Source organism: Tupaia chinensis, unplaced genomic scaffold (genome assembly GCF_000334495.1).
Source record: "Tupaia chinensis unplaced genomic scaffold, TupChi_1.0 Scaffold144150_1, whole genome shotgun sequence".
Taxonomy (NCBI): Eukaryota; Metazoa; Chordata; class Mammalia; order Scandentia; family Tupaiidae; genus Tupaia; species Tupaia belangeri.
This window is the reverse complement of record NW_006204006.1, coordinates 310,327-320,023: the sequence shown is the minus strand read 5'-3', so window position 1 is coordinate 320,023 and position 9,697 is coordinate 310,327. Positions and strand designations below refer to the sequence as shown.

Sequence of the window (9,697 nt, the reverse complement as noted above, 5' to 3'; positions counted from 1 at the left end):
GTGCCAGCCACAGCTGGAAGGAAGGACACCCAGTGGAGCCTGGACCTACCCCACCACCCCCAGGACCAGCCAGGGCCAAGAGTGGCAACCATCCACACCACACAGCTGCTGTGGGCAGCCCCTGGGGCGTCTCTGCAGGGTCCAGGAGGATGTCGGCCTCCATAACCTCAGCAGCTACTGGCACAGCTTTCAATCCAGGATGACCTGCAGGGAGGCGAGCTCTACCCCCGGGAGGAGGTCCCTCTCCCTGGCTGGCACAATTGGCCGTCGGCCCCAGAGCTGAGCACCATCTGGGCTCCCTTGGGGATGAGGATGAGGGGGGGGGGCAGGACACCCTGGGGGACGTGGAGGTGGAGATGGGCTGGCATTGCAGGCCCTGCCCTAGATGTCGGGGTAGGTAGGGACGTGGGTGGGCTCTTTCCACGGGCTGGGCCTAACTCCTTCAGAATCCCCAACACCTCAGAAACACATGATCTCGTTAGGACCCTGAGGGTGGTGTCTTCAGGGAGGAAACCCAAATTCGCCTTCTAGTGCAGGGGCTAAGGATGTCATTGTGGCCAGTGGCTGAGAACTGAGCAAAAGAAGGACCAGACTCCCAAAGGGCTGACAGGAAAACAAAGCCTACCCTCATACTGGCCCTTGCACCCTACTGTCCACCACAGGGTGTGGTAGGGCTAGGAGGGCCCTTCCTTGCTCAACCCATGACAGGTGCCCAGCCATGCCCTGTAGCATGAAGCTGTCACCAGGGTGCAACCCCGAGGGGCCTATACTGGCTCTGGGTCCCTACACATCTCTGTATACAGTAGCTGCGTGGCCCTGGGTCTGAGGCAGGCACAGAGTGGATATCAGAGAGGTGGCTAGTCATGCCTGGGAAGGGCTGGGACCTGTTGGTGTTCTCCCTGAACCTGAGAGGAGCTCCCATGCCCTCAGACATAGGAGCCAACTGCTCACCCTGTGTTGCTGGTGCTGCACTGTCCACCTGCAGCCACTCACATGTGTGTGCACCGAGATTCCAGCTCATTAAGGTGAAATAATGGGGCCATAGGGAGGTTCCCAGTCAAGCCCCAAGACCTCCTGAGGAGGTGGAGCATGCCCTACCCGTGATTCGGGCTGGTTGAGGCTGGGGGTGGACGGCAGCATTGGAACCCATTGCAGTGCTCTCTGTCTCTCTCACTCGTAGAAGAAATAAACGAACTTTAGAAGAAGATGATGAAATGACGTTTGCAACAGCACATTCTTACTGCTTCAGAGTGACTCGTACACACACGCAGCACTGCCTGCCCTGTCCCTGCCCTTGCCCTCTCTGCCCTTCCCGCATTGGTGTCCCTGCCCTCTTGCTTACCCCTCCCTGCAACCTCCCTTGCGGGGAACAGGTTCAGTCTGGTCTCGTTCCCGAAGGTCCAGGCTGGGATAGTAGGAGCCTGGGGAGGGGTCACACTAGAACTGGAGTGAGCTTCTTCCGAAAGCCCCTCCATGGGCCTGACTGCCACCTGAGAAACCCAGAGTGGCTCCTGGCCAGCCGTGCCTTTCCTGACTCCCTGGACTGCTCCCCTCCCTAGCCCAGTCTGGGTCCCCATCTAACTTGCCTGTCTTCTGCAGTCATTGCATCCAGCAGATCCTGGAGGCCGTTCTCCACTGTCACCAGATGGGGGTTGTTCACAGAGACCTCAAAGTGAGTTCCCACCCCTCTGTTGGGTGTGTCCTCCTGATCTGCATGCCACACAGGAGGGTTGGTGGCTGGGCAGTGCAGAGCACCACAGGATGTCATGCAGGATGTGGGACATGTGTGTGCTTGTGTGTATCGTGGTGAAGTGTGCACATGCACACGTGTGTATGTATGGGTACTTGTGCATGTTTGTATATGTGCATGCATGTAGGGTCATGTGCATGTGTGTGTGTAGGTGTGGGGGCAGGCTTATGTGTGGAGTCTATGGGAATGAATATATGTGCATGCACGTACATGCATGCATATGTGTGCATGCATGTAGGATGTGTGCACCAGTGTGTAACATGTTGATGTTGTACAGTCACACGTGTACACACATGCATGTGTGCATTAGTGTGAGTGCATATGCACACCTGTATGTACATGTGTGCAGCAGTGATGTGTGTATGTATGTGCACACGTGTGCACAGGTGTGTGAGGCATATGCATGTGCACAGCCGTGTGTGTTGTGTGTATGTGTATGTGCACATGTCAGGGGCGTCTGCACACATCCTCCCAACACATCCAGGCCTCCAAGGCCTCCAAGAAATCAGCCTGTTACCAGGCTGGTAGTCTCTCTGGACTCCTTTCAGCATGCTGTCCTGGCAGGTGGGGACCTTGGTGGCAGGTGGTGTGCTGCGAGCAGGGCACAAAGCAGCCTGTCCGGCTCTACCACATTCCACCCCCTCTACCACCGCCCAGCCTTTCTCCACATCTCTGCTGCCCACAGCTCTGCTCTGGGCAAGGAAGATCCAGCCTATGTTCAAAGGACGGTTTGCAGCCTGGGCCTCTCAGAAGTTCCTTCCCCTCTCTTCTCCTTCATCCCCACCTCTCCAAGGCCCTGGGCCTGCCACCCCATAGCAGCTACAGCACCTTCCTATGCTGTTGGTGCTGAATGAGCTGCATGTTCCTCAGGCCATGCTTGGGCAGGGGGTGCTGCTCTCTGCAGGAGCCTGGGGACTCTGCGGTGCCCTTCACTGTTCCCACTTCCTACATGTCCCAGGCAGTCCTGCTCCTTGTCTTATCTGAGCCAGCCTCCCCAGGGGGCTTCCAGTCACACTAGGAATTGGTGTTTTGTTCCTGAGCCAGGATGTTTGAAGCCAACTTTGGGTCCCAGCATAGAAGTGGAGGTCAGTGCCCTTCACCCCCATTCTGGGATAAGCGGAGCCCTTGCTGTGACTCTGAGCATCTGTCAAGAAGCAGGTGTCCTGGAGCAGCGGTGGTGGGTTTGCCTTAGTCCTTTGCTGGGGAGGGAACAGAGAGTATAGGGTGCCATTTCGGGGCCTGCTAGGGCTGGGCTGGAGCCTATGGCAGGGGCTTGGCTGTGGAGCCTGGGGGTGGAAACCAAGGCCTTCAAGTGCCCTCCAAAGGCTCCCAGACCTCATCCAGTGTAGCTGCAACCTGGGCCAAATTCACTTAACTTTCTGTCCCCTCCTTGGAAGAAGAGATGGTCTGTCTCCTCTTGGGAGGGGGCACCTATCACAGAGCAGCCAGCCCCTCTTCAGACTTCCCCTTGTGGGTGCACATGGAACCTGGGTCCCCAGCACACTGGCTAAGTTAGGACACGGTAAAATAGAATTCTGATGGGCTCTCAGCAGGCGGGGACCTGTGTGCCCCGCTTGTCCCCAGGGGGGTGGGGAGGTCAAGGCAGGGGCAGAGAAGAGAGGGCGAGAGGCTTGTGTGTGGGGCCTGGGGGAGCAAAGAGCGGACTTAGGGGAGCCCGAGTCTTCCCACATGCAGTCTGCATATTCCATTGGCCCCAAGGACTATCTTTTGGCTGTAGAGCCAGCGCTGAACATCAGGCTGAGTGGCGGCTCTGTGTGTTTTGGCGGCTTCTAAGCAGGCCTGTGATCCTACCAGGCAGTGCAGTTGGGAGGCTGGCCAAGGGGACCTGAGGGCGCCCCCTGGTGGCTTGAGACAGCGAAGGCTCCAGGTCAACCCCTGATGGGCTCTGAGCACCACCCAGGAGTTCTCTGGCCTCTGTAGGGAGGTGGTGAGCCTGTGGGCACAGGATGCAGCCTACTGTGTCTGGGAACTGGAACAGGGAGGTCCCGGTGGAGTGTCTCCAGCTCCAAGGGTCCCAGTCCAGGGACAGCAGCCTATGTGCCATTCCTGCAGAGCAGAGAACGACTGTCCCACTGTCTTTCCAGAGGGACCTGTGTAACCTCTCCTGTGCATGCTGGGCCACCAGGGCCTCCTGCTGTCTGAGTGGAGGGATGGCCAGGGTCATGTGGTCTTGGGACGTCCTGGACCCCCCCCTTTTGGGGGGTCACTGTCCCAGCAGGAAGTGCCAGAACCTTCCAGTAGCACCCCTGTCCTGCCTCCCTCTTCCCTATATCTCTGAGGAACTAGAAACAAGGAGGGAAGGAGGGCCTTACAGCCCCTCGGCCAGTGATAGTCCCAGGGCCGAGGTGCTCCTGTGACCCCCATGTGGTCTGCTCCAGGGCTGTAGGGATTATTGCAGTTGTTTTAAGGGTGAACTTGAGGTTTCCTTGCAAGCAATTCCTAGACCCGTTCCAAGGTCCAGCTGAGAGACAGGCTGTGGGGACAGGCCTAGGGACCTGGACGCAGATGAGGACACCACCTGGTAGGGTCAGACCTGTGTACCCCTCTCATGCAAACCACTGTCATCTGTCCTTTCTCTCACTCCCTCCCATAACACGTGGGTGCAAACACACCTCACGGGGTCCCCTCCACAGCCGGAGAACCTGCTCCTGGCCAGCAAGTGCAAGGGGGCCGCCGTGAAGCTGGCGGACTTTGGCCTGGCCATTGAGGTGCAGGGGGACCAGCAGGCGTGGTTCGGTGAGTTTCCTGAGGGCAGAGTGCTGGCTGGTGGGCAGGTTGAGGGGGGCTGAGGTCCCTCACGGCCCCTTCCCTCTCACTAGGGTTCGCCGGCACGCCGGGCTACTTGTCCCCTGAGGTCCTGCGCAAGGAAGCATATGGCAAGCCTGTGGACATCTGGGCATGTGGTGAGGCCCAGTTGTGGGTGAGGGCTCAAGGGTTCAGGTGTTTCCAGGGCTGCTGGAATGTAAGCCAGTTCACTTGTGCCGGACCTGCTCTTGGGCTGCCCTGGCACAGCTGGAGTTAGATGCTCTCATGACCCCTACCCATCACCATGTCCCTGTAGCTCGGCACAGGTCTGGGCAGAGGAGTGTGGTGGATGGGCAGCAGTGGGGGGTAGCAACTCCCTGGGGCCTTCTCCCAGGGAGGCAGGCTAGCTGGGACATGGGCATGGGGCAGAGGGTGCTGGGCCTGGTACCTTCCCAGGCTGGCACTAACAGGCCCTTCAACAGGGGTGATCCTGTACATCCTGCTGGTGGGCTACCCGCCCTTCTGGGACGAGGATCAGCACAAGCTGTACCAGCAGATCAAAGCCGGGGCCTATGACGTGAGTGCGCAGGCGCTCCTACCGCTGCCTCCCTAGGTGGGCCGGGGTTGGGCGAAGCCCCTTGTGGACTCGGGTCTGTCTGGGAGGACTCCCGATGGCCCGTCGCTATTGCTCTGCAGTTTCCATCCCCTGAGTGGGACACCGTCACTCCTGAAGCCAAAAACCTCATCAACCAGATGCTGACCATTAACCCTGCCAAGCGCATCACTGCCCATGAGGCCTTGAAGCACCCCTGGGTCTGCGTAAGTTATCCATGGCATCCGCGCGGTGGGGTCCTCATGGAGTCAGCCTAGGACCACTTCCCTGCGGAGAGCTCTGATGGCCCCACCCAACAAAGGCCTCTGGGCCCCTGAGTGCTCCTTGTGGCTTCGGATTGGGACATGCTGATGGGTTTTCAGGATGGGGTGGAGGGCATTGGAGGGTGGAAAAGGTGCTTCCTTCTCATAGCAGTCCCATCTGTGGGGACAGGCTGGGCGAGGCCAGGCAAGGGCCAGGCGATGGGGCAGTTGGCCTCACTACAGGGGTGGCTGGTGGCCCTCAGCATATGGGCAACTGAGTGCAGCAAACCCCACTGTCTGGGCTTCTTCCTGACCCCGTGGCTCCTTCAAGTCCCTGGAGACAAGTCAAGTCATGATGGCCCTTTCCCCCACAGCAACGCTCCACAGTGGCCTCCATGATGCACAGACAGGAGACTGTGGAGTGTCTGAAGAAGTTCAACGCCAGGAGGAAGCTCAAGGTGAGTTCGGCCACCATTGTGTCCTGTGCTGGGGGGCTGGCCCAGCAGGAGGGGCCGGCAAGTCCTTCACTGCTGTCCTGGGAGCAAGTTCCAAACAAAAAGCAGCAGATGAACTCATTCTGGGGATGGGCAGTGCCCACAGCCATCCTGGGCCAGGGGTGAGCCGGGTCTCCAGTGGTCTCCACTGCCCCTGAGCAGCCCTAGGAGGGCTGTGTTGGGAGGGGGGGCAGCTAGAGGCAAAACACACCCTCTGTCAGTCATGCTCCCTTCAGTATGAGCGAGTGATCGCTGATTTGGAGAGAACAGAGTAAGGAGGTCGGGGAGGGAAGTGGGCATGGGGGATGGGGAACCGACCTGCCTTCATGGGCCAAGGCTGGTTTCAACTGGTGCAGCCGGCATCTCCTTAGGCTGTCTGGGGGATGTCATCCCCTGCCTTTCATGGGTCTCTGAGCAGAATCAGAGGGTCTCCAAAGCCCCTAAGAACAGCCACTACTGCCCTGGGCCTGTCAGGGCAAGGAGGGGCACGGGAAGTGAGCCCCAGAAGAGCTGCCAAGGTGACTGGTGGTCCTGCCGACCTGAGGCTCAGGGGCCTTAAAGCACTTAGAAGCTGTAGCTAGTTGGCAAGTTTGAGGCCCAGGGCATCTTAATCCTGGAAACGGGTGACCCGGCTAGGTGCAGCAGCCGGCTTCCTGGATTCTTGCCTGTCTGAAGGCTGCAATTGGGTCAGAGGGCCTTGGGAATCTTCTCTCAGAGCCCGTGGGTTGGCGGTCAGACACCAGCAGGGGGCGCTCACAGGACAGTCCTGGCTCTGTGTCTCTCCCCAGGGGGCCATCCTCACCACCATGCTGGCCACACGGAATTTCTCAGGTGAGACCTTCTCCTCCAGGGAGGACTCCGTGCTGCCCTCATCCTCTGGCCTGCTCCAGGAAGTCTCTCCCTTCTCCCCTGCCCCACCGGCTCCCTCCCAGGGCCCCATCGCCTTCTTGTTGGGTCTGTGTCGCCTCTCCCGCGCTGCCCCTTCCAGGCCGCGCCGCATCTGTTTGTCCAGGCGTCCGTCAGGCATCTCTGTGGCCTCCTTGTTGTTCTGAACGCGTTAGGCACCGTGTGTGCGGGAGGTGGGCAGTAGAGATATGGGGGGAGTTTCCGGTCAGTGGGGGCTCTGGGGACCTCCCTTCCAAGTCCTGAACGAGCTGGCAGCCGCTGCCTGGGTGGCTCAGGGTGGGCAGGAGGGACTCAGGTCTCTGCCATCTGTCAGAGATGCCCCAGGGGAAGGCATTAGCCTCGGAGTGGAGCTGTGGCCTGTCCGTCGTTCGGTACGCAGTGTGCGAGCGTCTAGTGTCTCGTTGTCCGTCTACACCTGGCACCCGTCTCCTGCTGTTCCTTTTGCTGTGATGCTGTACGGCTGGGGACACGGGTTCACAAGGTCACACCAACAAAAGGGACTGTCCTGTCTGTGTGCCTGCCACACCTGGCGGCTTGAGAAGCCCCCACTGGGGTTTTCTGAGGAGAAAGGAGGCAAACGCTTTGAATGTGGACCGGCCCAACCTGTTTCTGTTCTCCCAAGAAAAGGATCTGGAGCCATCTGCCACCAAACTTTAACTCTAACCTTCTTCTGCTTCCTTTGTCTCTCTCCCCTCACCTTGCCCACCCCGTCTGTGTCTGCCCGCCCTCCCCCTCGTCTCTCGCCCGGCGCTAACAGTGGGCAGACAGACCACCGCTCCAGCCACAATGTCCACTCCGGCCTCCGGCACCACCATGGGGCTGGTGGAACAAGGTGATGTGTCTTGACCGGCGTTGCCCGCCCTCGCTGCCCCTCTGTGCGTGGCACGCAGTCCCACTACACATAGCTGCTGGCCAGGCCAGGAGCCGCGGGAGCACTGCTCCCGTTGTGCTCACATCTAGCAGAAACCCCAAGGGTAGGGAGGCCGTCCAGTCTCCTCACCTGCAAGAGCAGGGCTAAGCTATGTGATCTGTGGGCTGTGCCAAGCCCTGGGGGAATTTTACTGAACCCCCCTGGTCCTGGCCCTGGAGATGTGGGGGTCTGAAGACCCCCACTCAGAATGACCTTGACCCCACAGGGAGCCACTGGGCCTGCTGTTGGGGGACCCGGATCCTGAAAGAGGGGCCTTGGGGAGCCAGGCCAGAGAGGGGCTGCTGCCCCACCAGAGCCCATGCGGCAGTCAGCCAGGTGGTCTGTGCTGCCAAAGCTCCATGTATATATCTGGACAGGTTCGGAGTAGTGGGGCTCTGGGTGCCCTGAGGTGGCTTTGCTGACCCCTCTTGGGCTCTCAATGACCCCAAATTCCTGGGGTTGCTGACCTATTCCTCTGGGTGTGGGTGGGAATCTGTCCCTCCTGTAGCCCAGAGCCCCAGCGGGCTCTCATGGGACTGGATGCATGACCATGGGCAGACCCCATGCAGGCTAGGGACCCTGGGACCTCCTGAGGGCTCCATAACTGCAGCTGGTCCCTATGTGCACCAGGCCACCCAAGCCCTCCCTGAGCCCTGCCCAAAGCTCCTGTCAGTCTCTGGCACTGTTGGGATGGGACAGAGGTTCCAGAGTGCAGGCACTGCCCTTCCTTCCTCCCATCATCCTGCCCCACAGTCGAGCACTCAGGTCTTCCTAAGGGCTATCCTCGGGCGGAGGCCCAGGCTGTACTTGGGGAGAGGTCTGTGCTCCTCAGAGCGCCCAGTGGACATGTCCAGAAGGCAGACCATGGAGACTATTCCTGGTCTGCTCCATTTCACAGGCCTTTCTGGAGCACGAAGCAGAGTTGGGGTGGGGGGCCAAAGTTAATGTGAGAGGAGGCTGGTGGTTTCTGGGAGTCCTGTCACAGAGCACAGCCACACCAGGAGGCCCTCTGAGTCATGCTCTCCCTGTGCTCCTCCCACCACAACGCCCGCCTGCCTGCAAGTGAACCTGGGCGCCGTGCATGCGGCCGCCTGCATGTGCGGCTCCAGCCTGGGCGTCAGGGGCCGCATTCTCTCAGAGGATGGTCAGTGCATGTGGACGGAGCCCAGCATGGCTGTCCATGACACCAGTCAAGTGGCGAGGAGGGGCGGGTCAGGTCACACCCACAGATGTACGGCCAGATCTGAAATTGCAGTCAGAGCTCCCGGCGGCCTCACAGCCTCCATGGTCTCCTGCACTGAGCATGTGTAGTGGGGGGACCGAAATGGCCAGACGAGCCATGATAGCCACAAGTGCCTCAGTCCAAGAACCCCGGGATCGGGCAGTGCTCTCCCAGTGTGAGGGGCAGAGGCCTTTCTTCGTTCCCCAGAGGCCCATGGAGCCCCTTGGGATGTCTGGGATGCCTGGGACCACTAGGTCCACCTTCAGCTCCAGCTGTGCCAAAAATGTTCCTAATTCAAGGCGACAGGAAACAAGCTCCCGACAGCTTTGAGCACTAGTGTAAACCACAGCGCCGGGATTCTGCCACTGTGAATTGGAGGGAGTCCAGGGTGGGAAACCATGGCCCCAAGCAGGAAGGGCTGGCCTGCGCCCTAGTTGAGCTGAGTGGGTATGGATGGCTCATGCGAGAGGCGGCTGGGAGCTGACTGAGAGGCCCCGTGTCTGGTGGGGCCACAGGGCCCAGCAAGTCTGGGGAAGGAGGGGTGGTTTGTACCGAGCGCTTCCTCCCCGCAGGCCGCGAATGCCTGTCCTTGTGTTCCTCCACTGGTAACTGTTAACCTTTCCAGTTGCACGGCTTGGAACTATAGCCTTTGATGGCCTCAGGGACCACCTGGGCCTTCGCCTGTCCTGCTTAGGTCTGACCCAGCCATCTCCATTCCTGTGGGCTGTCAAACTGCCGCCGCCAAGGGTGCTGCGCCGACCCTGGCGGTGTCTTGGCCCAGCACTGGCAAGCAG

The 9,697-nt window shown here is 59.8% G+C and overlaps 1 protein-coding gene across 1 annotated transcript in view; it reads left to right on the top strand.

Annotated features, from left to right (window-relative positions):
- The window catches only part of CAMK2B (calcium/calmodulin dependent protein kinase II beta), a 29,814-nt gene that overhangs the window by 3,546 nt on the left and 16,571 nt on the right, over nt 1-9,697 (top strand). Inside the window, exons 2-9 of the mRNA XM_014583192.1 lie at nt 1,600-1,672; nt 4,405-4,507; nt 4,591-4,674; nt 4,999-5,093; nt 5,213-5,335; nt 5,746-5,829; nt 6,654-6,696; nt 7,529-7,603. Coding sequence (XP_014438678.1) covers nt 1,646-1,672; nt 4,405-4,507; nt 4,591-4,674; nt 4,999-5,093; nt 5,213-5,335; nt 5,746-5,829; nt 6,654-6,696; nt 7,529-7,603 — 634 coding nt within the window. The 5' untranslated portion in view covers nt 1,600-1,645. The remainder of the gene's footprint in view (nt 1-1,599; nt 1,673-4,404; nt 4,508-4,590; nt 4,675-4,998; nt 5,094-5,212; nt 5,336-5,745; nt 5,830-6,653; nt 6,697-7,528; nt 7,604-9,697) is intronic.